Here is a 14955-nt window from a genome sequence, read left to right on the forward strand (position 1 = left end):
TGAAAGACTCCTGACCTGTAGTTTATCTGTGCCACCCTTTCTCTTGCTCTAAATGTTGTCATCCTTTTCCAGAATAAGTGGATGTTACCTTCCTCTCCCAGTGCAAGCTCAGTCTCAGGTGAATCTGTAATTCAAAGCTATTATGGCTCTTCCTCCTTCAAGTGTGGCCTGGGCTGCACCACAACACACAGCATCCCTTGTTTGACAGCCCCTGAAGAAAACTGGCCTCAGCTCAAGTGGTGGGGACTCGTATGGTGAAAACTTCACAGTTCCACCTCCACCACTGCTATGAGGTTACTCCCTCGCCACAAATGTAGTACAAAACCACCTCTGTATTGTAAAATTAAAAGGAGGGATGTACTGGAGCAAAATGGAAATGCTGTGCTTCATCCCTTGAGGTCATAAACTCACATTGCACTCCTGTCAGTAATGGCCAAAAGCTGTTTGGCATGAGCCTGACAACTTATTTCCTTCCAGGAGTGGCTGGACCAAACGCTGGACCTGCAAGTCTTGCGGTTCAGAACCTGTTCCAAGGGAGATTTCAGCAGTTCCCCAAAGTTCTGCAACAGCATCAAAATCCTATGCTTAAAAAGCCCAGGGCTTAGAGAAGTTCATGCAGGTGTCTAAAAGGGAGGGTGATTTTAGGAAATACTCAGCTTTGGCCTAACATTAATTCTCCTGAAGTGAAGTCAAGCTCCCCTTTGCCCTCAGTGGGAGCAGTGCTATGTTGGCACTGAAGGCTTTTGGAATTTTTGCTGTAAAAGTCAATATGCCTTTTATAGAGTCTATGAAAGCTGTAATAGCTGCACATGCAAAAGAAAGTCACTGCCCAGAAAAACAAATGCAAGGGAGAACCATGCTGGGTTATATGGCAGGGGCCCTACAGCGACCATGGCCTCCCTTTTGCAGAAGGACCCTTGGACGGGATCACACCATGTTCAGCTAACGCTCTGTTTATTATTTGACCATCTTTGGGGAGAACTCACTCCAGTCGCTCTGCTTTTCCTTCCCTTCAGCAACTGAAAAATGTGCCATGTGAACAGCACTCGACCGAGAGCCAAGGAAAACACAAAAACATGCACTGCTCCTTACCCCATTGCTTCCCTGAATGATCTTCATATTCTCCATTGGAGCCTTCAGGTACCTGGCTGTCCTTTCCTGAGCTGGCATCATCTGCAAAGGAAAGGAAAGGGGTGATGAGGCTAGATTTAGGTTAGGCATTAGAAAGAAGTTCTTCCCTGTGAGGGTGCTGAGGCGCTGGCACAGGGTGCCCAGAGAAGCTGTGGCTGCCCCATCCCTGGCAGTGTTCAAGGCCAGGTTGGACACAGGGGCTTGGAGCAACCTGCTCTAGTGGAAAGTGTCCCTGCCCATGGCAGGGAGTTGGAGCTGGATGAGCTTTAAGGTTCCTTCAACCCAAACCATTCGGAGATTCTCTAATATGACTCTTTGTTAAGAAGGCCTCCTGCAGTACAGCAGTACAATAACAAGAGTTTGCATTTGCTCCTGGAGGCACCACGCATCTGAAACACACTCAGCATACATTTGGCATCCAGATCCTGGCACTTACAGCCTGGCCAGTTTAATGAACAATTTAGTTTGTTACTTTATGTGCTTTTTGGCAGGCTACCACAGCAATAGGAGATTAATCAGTGTTACATTAATAGCTGGCAAAAGTCTCTTTGTTTATGCTTACAGGTTGCTGTTCCCTAGGAGGAGCTGATCTGATGCAAATAATGGTATAAATCAAAATTACAGATAATTAAACCTAGGAGCTGGGGCAAGACTTATGTGTTCTGTCACACAGAGCACAAGCAGTGGAATTAGGGCCACTAATTCGCCTTTCAGTTTCCATACAAAATCAGGAAAGCAAGTAGGCGTGGGGTCAAATGAGCCCTCAAGGGATGCTGAATGCAAAGCTACAACTGGAGAATGCAACATTGAATTGAAAAGCTGTTTGTGTTTTGTTGTGGGCTTGGTTTTTGTTTTTATTAAGACCACCTATCCACCTGTATTGACAACATACCACTTTGTCCCTTATCACCCCAGTTGTCCACACCAGTACTACAAAACAGCACCAAGATCTCAACTCTGTGCCCTGTACTGCTAGGAGAAATAGAAATCGCTACAGGGTGAAACCTACACCTCTTCAGCAGCTCCCACTTCAAATTGCCACTGGGGTATGGGCACCTACAAGGTCTCTGCAAGGGCCAAGCGAGCAGGAGAGTGTCCCGAGACTCAATCTGCAACCCTGGTGATGCTGGTGGCCTCACACCTCTGCAATGCCCAGATGTGAAGCTTTAATTCCTCCAGTAACAGCCTGACCTCTCCTGCGCGCTCAGCTCAGAGTATCCTCTTATAGCAATGCATCACATCAGGAGGCAGGTCCACCTGAGGGATGTTGGGCAGCAAAGTATGTCTCTTCCAAGACTACTTCTGTGCTCTACAGGTGGGACAGAGCCATACATCAGCTGGATTTAAGGTGAAGATCTTGATCAAGAGCTACTCAACTCCTATCTAAAGTGTACTCAAGTGTGTGAAGTTTGATTTTCAGAGATAGGCGAGGTAAAGACTGGGAAAAAGTTCACCTCAATAAGGAACTATTCCACAATGGTGTAAAAAAGTCCATAAAATCAAGAGAAGTGGAAATATCTGACCTAAGGTCTAAATCCCTCTAAGCACCCAACTCCTAAAACCCGTAAGAAAAAGGTCTCATGAGCAAAATAGAGGAAATTTATCCCTGTAATCTCTGCAGCAGAGGAAAGAACTAGCTTAGCTTACACATGAACACCAATCATCAACCCCCAAAACATGTACAAATAGTAGGACTGCCCTTTAGAAGCTGGGTTGTACTTCAACAGCATTTAGTACACAAACACGTGTGCGGTCCTTGTGTGAGAAGAATGTGTGTTTAACCCCATCCTCACCCCAGTTTCTTGCTATTTTGGAAAATCATTCCAGCTCTTCAGCATGGGGCATTTTATGCCAACAAATGCTCCGCTCTCATTTGCTGCTGTCCCTTAAGCAGAGAGGCTGCAATACCATATGGGTTTGTCCCCCCTCGACCCTGGCGGATTTTTCCCTTCTCCTTGTGGTTACTTCGGCACAGTTTCCCCTGGAGGTATGTACAGCTGTCACTTCGAGGGGAAAAGAAGATTGTCAGGGCAGCAGCGTGCCGTGCTCTTACTTGAGCAGCTCACTCCAGCTGACTGCCCCTTCCCACCTCCCTCTTAAACTCTATCCATCACTGGAAACTCAGAGGCTTTCCTGGGTGCCCCGGTCAGCTCCCATCCCAAACCACACAGAAGTGGCATAGACCACAATCACACTCAGGAAACATCAACTCTCATGCAGTGCCATACGTGCAGAGGTACCATCCAGTCTCCCCCAAGGCTGGCCTGTGTTACAGAGGAGGTGAATAACTCGTGTGTTTAGCAAATATATTTTCATTATCTTGCCAAACTGAGAGCAGAGAATATAAATATACCCATTATATATGATGGCTTGTACGTAAGAGATTGTCTCCTTTCAGTCAAAATACTGATTCGATTATCTTCTGGCACCTGTACGTATTTATTCACATGAATATCAGTAGTGCTATGGACTAAATCTTGGGTCATGTCTGACAGAGGACTTAGTAAACCCCTTAGCACAATTAGAGAAATGTATTGAGTAACGGAGAAGAAAGAAAACCTGTGGTCAGAGAGGTAGGATTCCTGCCCATTGTCAACTGCTGAATATCTTAAAAGTGGTTAAGATGTTTAAGTGGCGATGTTCTGTCCATTATATCTTAATCCTACTCAGCTTGATGTACAAAGAGCAGTATATCCTCCCTTGCCTCCTGCCTCATGTTACAGTATGTCAGCCCATGCGCGCTCCTCCTGCCTACACACAAGGAGTGACTGGTGTTCTCAACACCTCTTGACATGCTGCCAAGCTTTTGATGTAAGTAAAATTGTCCTGAATCGGTTTGACCCTTTGAAGATACTTCTTCAGTTGTTATCCTGTCAAATCGCAAACCTGCGGAGTAACCTACCAAACCCAGAAAAAGACATTGGAGAGGGCAAGAGATCAGGATAACTGATGCTACCATGCTGAACTATGAAAGAAGTAATGTGACAGAGGAGCAAGACTGAAATAAGTGACTGGAATTATTCAGGCATGTTGGTTTGGATCCACTAGAACTCGTTCCATGCTTGCTAGGAATGTGGTAACGTCAACAACAAGACATAGAAGTCTTGAGGGGGTGAAAATGTCATAAACATGGAAACTCATGTAAAGCAAAACTACTCCTGCCCATCTCCGGAGCTGCACACTGGGTGAGGGATGTTACAGCAGCCTCCCTTGCAATTACAATATGCAGTGAATTGGGCTTTACCTTCAGTGACTGCATCTGAATGCTCACACTTGAGAACTGTAGAAAAAGAAGGGGATTCATGAGATTCAGAAACTGGGTGAAACTAATTTTGGGAAGGTTTCCTGAAGCTCAATAATCTCCAGTCAAACTCAAAAGTGTGAGTGAGGCAGCAGAATAGCCAGTGATACAGTGATAAAGTGTTAACCTGGGATGTGGGTGACCCAGGGTCAAGTCCCTCTTCTGCTGCATTCAGAGAGGGATTTGAACCTCCCCTCTTGCACCTTGGGTGAGAGTCTTAAGCTTTGAACTGTGGTCTCAAAAAGAGACAAAAAAAGACCTTATTATTACATAAAGTGTAACAGCACTACGGGAGATGGATATCTCAGGAACACCCTTTGAATGGAGGACCTCTGTCTAATTCAGGTAACACCACGATTTAACTTCCACCTGCCCCATCCAAAGCTAGTACTGAGACTGGATGGAAAGAATCTCTCTCTCTCTCTCTGTTTTGATGAACTTTCTTATTTTTTAATTTTAACATCAAGTGGTAGGGAAACACTTTTACAGTTGTCCTAGTCCCTGTGCTAGCAAGGATGGGTATCTTTCTGTACCACAAAAGCACTTTGCTCAGCTTGCTTACTTCTAAGAAGAGATCTACAACACCGAAAGCAAAGCCAAGTTTCCTGAAAGCTCAGAAGCATCTGGTTCAGCCCAAACCTGCAGTCTGTAGCCTGGTTAATAGTGCCAGATCTGAAGACCTGCTGTTTGCATTTCACCCCAAGCTTTACAAATGCATCTGGCCTGATAATATTCTTATTAGACAGAGAGTGGACATGAAAAAATGAGCCACATTCAGATGTGTACGGCCAGCATACAAAATGAGTTACTAGCTGGAATCACATGAGTCTTAGCTATATTAAAAAATGACCTAATAAGAGGATTTCTTACTCATGCTCTTGTCACCTCCCACAGAGGCAGGCAGGTCAGGGTGATAAGTACACACAGAAAACTCAGCCTGCAGCCAAAGGGCGGCAGGGACCAGCTATGCAGCATTGCCAGCTTTGCTGTCAGCAGATTACCGCAGGAGTCAGGGCTAAGAGGGATGAGCTGCTGAAGTTTCCTACAAGATCCCTTTTCTGTGACCTATACTGGAAGGTCATCCTGTACTGTCCTTCTTGGAGAGTATCACAGGCTTAGGAGAGCAGCCAGTTGGAAGACGAAGTGGAAAACCTGCCTTGAAAAATAATCACTGACTAATTTTATGTCACGAGTATCTGAGGCTAAGAAAACACACACGATTTAGGTGTCCTCACTGTACAAACTGGTTCCATGGTGCTACAAAGCAGGCTGGCTGGCCAAAAAACCTGAAGTGAAAGGCCCCAGTATCACCTCAGGTGATAGACTTGGACACATGGGACAAACTCATGTAGCCCCTTGCCCTCCAAATACCACACCTGGCCACACAAGACAGAGCCAGGATGGATCCGGAGGCATCAGCCCATTGCTCAGGAATGTCAAGCCAGTGGCGTGATCCCCAGCTGCTCTCCAGCCATTGCCTCTCTCTTGCTCCAGTATCTCAATCCAAGCTGGCTTCTAGGTCTGAGATGCCCTAGAACTGAGATGCTGGTGTTGTGCTGGGGAAGTGTGGTAGGGCTGCAGGGGTTAGTTATGGGACTGGTTTTGCATGAGACTTGATGCATCTGAGTGTACAAGGCCTTGATTATTAATGCTGATGTCATGGCCCAGATTGCCCTTTCTTACCCCAGAAAGCATGATGCTCTATTCATATCTCCTGCCATGTGTGTTTTCAGTCTACTCCCTGCCCCAGAATAGGCTGGACTTCTGCAGAAAAGGGATTTCTGTATTTAACTCCACCAATTGACATAGAATTTTGGAGATCCTATGGGGCAAAGAGTACCATGTAAGTGGGGTGTAGTTACTGTTTTTAACCAGAGCAGAATTGTTCCCTTCCCTCTTAAAAATTAAAACAAATGGAAAATTCTGCATACTGGTCCGGCTCCGAGAGAAACTGATGGGAAATATGCACAGACTGTTACCAAAACAGGATCAAGACTCTCCGTAAAGGCTTCATGTTTTAGCCAATGGGTATAACTGGTTTTCAGGCCAATATTATGTGCTGAGCATCCAACCACGAGTCAAAACAATCATTTTTGAAGCAAAAAACCTAGCTGTAATATTTCTCTATAACTCACAAAGTTGCTTTAATTTGTTATAATGCAAGGCCCGTCCCTGCTCTGACTTGATGGGACCAGCTTTGGAGTCTTTGATGTCAGAGGCCTTGAAAACCCCATTTCACAGATGAGCCAGCTTTGCATAAATAAACAAAGTGACCTCTGAACTGGAGCCTGAGACCTGAGCACACTTCAAAGCACTGGGGGAGGCGATGGGGGGGCAATGGGGAATGAAGCGATCAGCATGCATCATTAAGGCAGCCCCCGTTGAACGCGGCCGCCGAACAAGGGGTGTAAATAAAAGGAGGGAGGTAAGCAGGGAGGGAGTGAAATGAGGGGGAAAGTGATGTAATCCAGTCAGGCTTGAACAATTATAATGAGGCTTTCTCCCATGGATGAATGAAAGAGATCTCTCTGCATGCCAGCTTTAAGAGCTGACTCCCGCATCTACCCAGATGCTTCATATCTGCACATCGTATTTGCTCCCCAATGTTCTTCGCTGCTGCAGATGTCTAGTGAGTGACAAAACACAAGCTGCTTGTTGGAGCTGGGTCTTGGGCCTTCCAAGGACTTAATCAGAATTTGTTCTGCTGAGCCTAACCAGTAAAACTGAGGGATGGGAAAGCACCATAGACTTAGACCAGGCAGTGATTGGACTTATTTTTCAATAGCCTTGATGGTGCAGCAGATGGAAGGTAAACACACATGAAAGTAAGGACAATCTGAAAGTAGGACTCTGCAGTTTATCTCAGATAAATTCAGGAATTTGAGGGAAAACCCAAGGGAAAGATAATTTTGTACTTTGTTTTAGGGAGTCTTCTGTTATCTTGACTGGTTCATCTGATGCCCAGATGAATGGTCCGCGAGGTATGTATGTAGGCAGTCAGTAACAACTTTATCACTGCGTTTGTCGGGATTAAGGCACTTGTTTTCTTCAGATCTCCTTAATGTGGATTAACACTCCAGGTTTCAGTAGTATTTCAGCTGGTATTAACCCCCAGTGACCAGGGAAACACATCGAACCTACTGGGATGATTTTCTTCTCAAAGCTACCAGGCTGCCAGAATTTTATGGTTTCATCTTGTGATATTTAAGGTGTTTCTGGAGGACCTTGATCCTGACAAGTGACTATTTGGGAATCTAATTACTTTTTTTTTGTTATTGAATAACAATTCTTAACATATCTGAATGACTCTACACAAATATACCCCAAAAGCTTGAAGAAAAAGAACAGAACACTCATTTTTGAGATCCTGTGATTTTTTTTCAGCTTGTTTTGTGCTTTTGTGAGGTCTGAATTATGCCTTCAGGACCCTTGGGACTGGTTATGCATAGATGAATCCCAAGCCTGATTAGAAATCATGACAAAGATTACGATGCAAAGTCCTCATCTTCATTGATTCTGAATTTCTTCCCATCAATGAGTTCTAATTTTACAAGCCTCCTCACTGAACCCTCCTTTCTGCCAGAAGCAGATAGGACAAAACTCCAATGAACTCATCCCACTAACACAAACCTGGTGTAACTCTTAGATACTACTCTGACTGTTTTCCATAGTTCATCCATCAAGCCTTCATCTCATGCTCATCATTCCTTAACCTACCTACTATATTAACAGTGTCACCTACTGTATTAACAGTGGTATGAAAAGACAGGAAATGTGTTTAGAACTTATTTGGAAGGGCACAGAGAAAGCAAAGGGATCAGGAATATTTGGAAGGAAATAAAAAGATCTCATGGAGGAACCCCCTCTCCACAGGCATAGCCAAAAAAACCTCTCAAAATGAAAAAGAAGAAACCGAGTCAGAGGATTGCACAGCCAAGGAACACTCTACTCCTCTCAAAAAGAGCCCACAACAAAACCAACACAAACTAAAAGGTTACTTGCAGAGAATTTGTCTCTGTAATGGACACTGAAGACTTTACTGCCTAGTGCCTCTGGCTCCAAAAATAACCAGAGGTATTGATAGTGGAATTTCCTGACAATAAAAACTAAAAAAATGTTTCTGTTAGTGGCTTTTTGGTATTTTCAGCTCTGGCCATTTTCATGAGAAATTCCATACAAAAAATTTCCATGGATTTCACTTGAGCCCCAGCACCGGGAATGTCTCTGCAAGAAGGATGCTTTGAAAAAGAAATGTTTGCAGACCACCTGCCTCCTGAAACACTGGAGAGGCTCCACAGTGTGCAGACCAAAGCCCTGGCTGGGGAGTGAAGGAACAAGACTTCTGTCCCTAGCTAGATCAGTAACTCACATTTTTAAGTTATAAGGAGGGACAGGCCCATCCTATTATCTGTAGATGATGAAGATCTTAAATGGTGGTTTTTGCTGCTTCCCACATCTCAACACACAGGTGAACATTTATCAGAAGCAACTGCTCTAAGATCAAAGAACACTTAACTCCCTTTCCCAGAATGAATGAAGGAGGGACTATGGGGTAGCATAGACATATCAGAGCCAGCTTATATTATGGGCTGGTTCCGAGTTCATCTCTCTCCTCCCCTTCTTTGTGCCCATGTCTCTGTATCTGGTTCAGATCTGCACCTTCTTTCTAACTCTTTCTCCCCTTCATTCCTCAACCACTTTCCGTGAAGCTGTGGAAGGAGAAGCCTCACTGAAGATTCAGCTCTTCCCTTGCTCCTTGTGGTCTATCGCTACCCACAGAACTCACAAAGTCATCTGAGATATTCTCAGTCATGGCACATCTGCACATAGGGGTGCTCCAGCTCCTGCTGTAACCACACAAAGAACCACAATGAGAAATGGTTGAAGCTTTCCACTGAACCACTGCAATTCCCTGGCCTACCATTATGACAATTACATTGAAAAGGCAATTACAGGCCTTCCATCATGCCGACTCCTCCAGTCACCAGGACTTCCTGCCTGCCTTCAGGTCTCCATTCTATAGGGGGCAAGAAAACAAGCCTTCCTTCTTTGTTGTTGTTGTTGAGGTTACTTGTTACCAGCAATCTCCAGCACACACAGACAGCAGCCCCAAGAGCCCTGCACCACAGGCACCAGTCTGCGGTTATGTTCTTGATCTGCTACTGGAGAGGATGAAAGGGAGAAGGAATCACAGAAGAAGACAAGTGGTTAGGCTTCTGCCTTGTCACCAGCACTTTCTGAGCATGAAATAGGAGCACCAAAAAGACAGCAATTACCCAAAAGACAGCTTGAATAAACTGGTAGTATTTCCCAGTGTTTTTAATTGTTACTTGCAACACGATAGCATCATGGATTTCTCAGAGACAGGTTCCCACTATATTAGACATTGTTTCATACACAGCACAAAAGACAGACCCAGTTTAAAGAGTTTACTGCCTGGGCACTGCAGACACGGAGTGTTCCTCAAGAAACACAAATCTTAGCATCCACCTGTTTTGGCTTGGTGGGGGAATGATGGTGGTCTTGAGAGTTGAGAAGAAAAGTTTATTACTTATATTTATATTTATTATTCCTGACAATAAGTTTATAAACACATGGAAGAATTATGTGAATTTAATGTTTATCTGACAAATAAAGATGTTGAAATAATCCTTTACTTCAGAAACCTAACTCCAGTGCGCTAGTGAGGAGTGAGAATGAAAAGAAGGTCAGGTTGACATCTATCACTCTTCCCTGACTGTCAAAGAGATGATGGAGGGCGCCTCAGCCACGTGGTTGCCAAAAGCGAGGTGGTATGAACACTCCACTCAAGAACATAGGCCAAAATTCCATCTTCAACAATCCTAAATTGCTCAGGGTTGGGGGAGGGAGGCATGCCACTGAAAGGACTAATGCAAGGTTAATGATAAGAAGAAGATTACAGCAGAGCCAAGGATAAACTGATAAGACCTGGCTCTCAGCCTTCTATTTTAACCACTATGCAGCTGCTGCTCCCCATAAAGTTATACCTCTATCCCTCTCCTTCCTAGTAGCACTGATCGATCTGTATTATTTCCTTCACCAAGACATGTAGGGACATCATAGATACTTGTTCTATTTCCCTTCACATGTTTGAAATAGCCAGCACAAAGAAATCTCCAGAGGAGCTGGAAAGAAAGGGAGGTCACATATGCCAGTGACTGAGTACACAAATTATTTTTGGATGGTATTTATAATCAAACAAAAATAATCAATCATACAACCCTGTCCCTTCCAAACACTGAGTTAATTCCTTAGTGCGGAATCACTCAATCCATCACGATGAACTGGGAATTGCAGGACTGGACTTTACAGACAGGAATGTGGATCCAGCTGTTTCTTCAACAACAGAATAAAAATTATTGAAACGTTCTTTATGGGCTTACATATTTCAGAGTCTTCTGGTAGAAAAGTAAAAATAACTCCTGTGGAAGAAAATGAAACATCCTATAGAGTATGACAATTACCAAATGAAGCAAATTCTCAGAGGACCGTTGCTTAACATCTTTAATGGGAAAAGTGAGCCCCTTGTGTGCTTGCTTGAGGCAAGAAATCACACCTCATCAAGATCCGTTATTAGCTTATTATGCTTTAACTTTGATTTCAAGAAATAACAGCACCTATAAATGGAAGGTGCTAAAAGATCAACAGAGGATGACAGTTTTTAATTGGACATTATAGAACATACAAAAATCTTTGTGTTTAAGGTGTTAGTCATATTCAGTAAGGCACAGAATGTTGTTGGGGAATCTCCCTGACGATTATGCTTTATAGCATGACAAGAAGCTACAGAAATTAACATTTTGGGGTCCAATCATGAAAGACAGAAAGTAGCCTCAGTGTCTGAAGATGTCAAGTCTTTGAACATTGTCCCTACGCTGTTAAATACAAAGTGCCATATACCTTCTACATAATGTTCAATGACTAATACGTATATTTCTGGACCATTGTCAGACTAATAATAAACTAGTTTAAGTAGCACAATGTTACCACTTTCAAAATTCTGTCCAAGAACAACTCTGGACAAGTGGCAATTTTGTTGGCTCCTAAAACAAACGGAATACTTGGCACCTCACCTGATGTGAGGATTACAGTATATTACATGGGATAATATGGGCCTATGTCTCGCCAAAATTAAACCTAACCTAATTACTTGGAGTAAATTATAGCTTTCCATGTGGGGTAAAACACAAATTGTAAAAATGGTTGCTCCACAATTAACTATGTAATCCCAGTGCTGTCATTACAAATTCCTAAAGCACGCTTCAAACAATGACTAGTGTAGTACAGTCATTCCTGTGGGGTGGAGTGAAATTCCCTTGTGCTTTTTTGCACTCTACTTATTTATTTTTTTAAAAGCCTGTCCTAGCACATGACCGGCAGTGTATGAGAACAACAACCAACGCAGGACCAGAAAGGAACGAAGACAGAAGCTACCTAAGAAAACATGTGAAACCCAAGGTTATTTTAGCTAGAATTCAAGAGCTTTTGGGTGCTCAGTTGCAGAGTTACTCCCTATTTTGGAGAGTCAGGGTACAGTTTTCCCCAACACTCAGAACCCTCTACAGTCAGACACACAACACACCCCATGTTAGTGCACGTTGTACCTTGAACCACTTTTAAAGGCTTCATTGAGAAGAAGAAAGAATGGCAGAGTTTATGTGAGTAATACTGTTTTGCAGATAGGGAACGAGGGCATGGAGACCATTCACATGCATTGAGAAGGTAGACCAGGGCTGCAATGAATTCGGTGCCTGTCAATGAACCAGAGCCAGCTAACACCTAACCAAAGCTAGGTGTTGCCTAAGGCCTTACCTAGAAGGTCCATAAATTATTTTTTCCAAGAAGTATTTCACCTTCTTTGATATTTAGAAGCTAAAGTAGCTGCAGTTTATTAGTTTTCTATGTGGCTTACCCCATAAGGACTGCTTCTGGAGAGCACTGGAAGCCACAGTGCGTACCAAGGGTGCAAATGGGAACATTTAAGTTCTCTATTCAAAACACGAAGAATTTATCTCAGTATTATCTGTGAGGGGGAAATATTTATTTCTTACTATTAAACTTTCTCCAAAACCTCTACTTACTCTAACAAGCACTGCAGTTACACACCTTAGTTTTTTACTGTGCTAATGTATACTATTATTAACATACTCATATGAATATTGCATACTGAATGTATCCCACACACTGTTGGCTATTTTAAACAACAGATGTGAGAGGGATTTAAATGCCAAATTTAAAACTGTGCAGTTGATTAAAATCCTGTGAGCCATTCATAGATTGCCAGATATTCTATTTACATGTATTCCTCCCATGTAAGTAAAATACTTCAGGGAATACTCTAGACCCTGGCATATGGTTTAGAATGATGATAACTGATGTTGGACATGCCACACAGACAACAGGACATATTATCTGGTTACATCTGTGTGTAAAATGCTTCAAGATTTTTTGATGGAAGGAGTTATGAATGCATAAGGCTGAGATGTTACATTCATGTCCCTCTAAATCATGCTCAGAGATAACAAGCGGTTAGAGCCCCATCAATACAAAACCAAGCACTTTTATGAATGCATTTCATTGCATCCATGTGCTGTTGTCCCCTTGGGTAATTATGACTTGTGGTTGAACCTTGATAAATTGCAGAGAATCAGCTTAAAAGGAGAACTCTAATGCCAAAACACATCCAAACCTTGAAAACGGAAACCTTGTGAGAATAGCCTGTGTGCAGTCAGATTGCAGCGTACTCAGGGCTTACTCTTCACTTCTCCTAACTCCGGGGAAACCCCTATCCATGCCACAGATCTGACTGACTTCAACTTCTGCACCTGTAGCCTTGCAAGTCCCACAGGCCCAAATCTCCCACGCCCTAGAGCAGAGGCCCTGCCTCACAGATTACACCTAAATGTTACAAATACATTACAGGTTATAGAGGGGGAACGTTTGCAGTGCTGCAGACACATTCAAGGAAAAAAGATTCAGCAAGACCCCTTGGTAAATACATCCTGAATGAGGAACTCTGTCGTGTGAAAACATTCTTAATAATTCTTTCTGTTTTCATTAATAATATTAAATTTCCTGTTTCTGGGGTATCTTTTGGTTTTAACAAGCACAGCTTTTCGTCCCGTTCTCTGAAAGGCTGTGCCACTGTAGTCTATTATTGCTATTTATGCTGAAGTCGTTTAAATGGACCAGGCATCCATATCCAAAATCAGCAATTTGCAAGCCATAATCTCATGGCAACCAGATTAATGGGACACCTGACATGTGTTTTCTTTCAAGATGTAGGAGTCTGAATGGCTGAAAGTGTCAGAAATACATGAAAAACCTCTTTCTGCTTCAGAAACATATATGCAGTTGATTCTGTGGTGCTCGTAAGTGACCTTTGGTGATTTCTCTCTTGACAAACAGCCAACTAAAATTGAAGCAAATTGTAATAGGCTAATGGTTTGAAATCACTAGAAAAAAAAAAGAAGAGAGCAGTTTTCTTACTATTGGAAATATCTCATTGTGGCCCAAAAATAATCACGGGTGGGTAACTTATCTGGTCTATGATTTTCTCTGGCATATTATTTAACTCATGCCTTTCTTCTGCCTCTGCAGGGGGTGCTTGTGGTCATATTGTTCTTTTATTTATGGCTCACAGCCTTTTCAGTGGCAGCACGCACACCAAAACGCAGGCACAGAGTGGGAATGCAAATTCCTTGTGAGGTAACCAAGAAGAGAAAAATGCCCCAGACCATGCCAGATCTTTACAAGAACAGCAGTTAAACAGAAAACTATACCCTTAAAACCCCTCAAAACCTGGGAAACAACAACACTTAATTAGACTATCACAATTCGTATATTTATGAGCTTTAAATGTAAGACCTGGTTCCCTACCAGAGCCTAATTGGTTCTTTTGAATGTCTCTTATAAGACAGCGTTTATCTCGTCCAGCTGATCAATTCCCCTATGTATTTTGCTCGATGGTGACTTGCTTCCACTTTGATCGGTCGCTCCCAGGGCTGCTCTCTGGCTCAGCTTTCAAGCTGATTTCTCTGACAAGCTGGCAGCAATAAAATAATTCATTCCAGAGGCTGAGAGAATCACCCGCAGCATATACTGTGAGTATCGTCTGGCAGCAGTACAGAGGCCTACGCAATGGGAAGCCTGGGGTAAACCCTGCGCTGGGACGCATGAATGCTGCAGGGAGGAGGGAGGGCTTCAGGAATCCAACCAGGAATAAAGGCAGCATCATGGCAGTGGGATGGGAGGAATGCTGGAGAGGGGCTGTTCTGAAGGAGAGTTGTAAAGCGGAAGAAGTAACTATGGAGAGGAATATTTTGAATAAAAGCAGAATTTCCAAGAGAAGAAGTAAGTTTTCAAGCTGTGGTCCGCACAGTCATGAGTGCTTTTGAAGACCCGAGGAAGATAACTAAGGACAAGCCAAACAGCTTTTGCAATGATTTGTTATAGTTTTGTCTGTATTTCTGATGGAAATGCTGGGATTCACAAGATAAAAA

The 14955-nt window shown here is 43.2% G+C and overlaps 1 protein-coding gene across 1 annotated transcript in view; it reads right to left on the reverse strand.

The window, feature by feature from the left end:
• The window catches only part of FGFRL1 (fibroblast growth factor receptor-like 1), a gene marked incomplete at its 5' end in the record, with an annotated part of 84399 nt that overhangs the window by 11992 nt on the left and 57452 nt on the right, over positions 1–14955 (reverse strand). The window contains one exon of the mRNA XM_010009767.1: positions 1093–1173. Coding sequence (XP_010008069.1) covers positions 1093–1173 — 81 coding nt within the window. The remainder of the gene's footprint in view (positions 1–1092; positions 1174–14955) is intronic.

This window comes from Nestor notabilis, unplaced genomic scaffold, assembly GCF_000696875.1.
Source record: "Nestor notabilis isolate BGI_N333 unplaced genomic scaffold, ASM69687v1 scaffold3142, whole genome shotgun sequence".
Taxonomy (NCBI): domain Eukaryota; kingdom Metazoa; phylum Chordata; class Aves; order Psittaciformes; family Psittacidae; genus Nestor; species Nestor notabilis.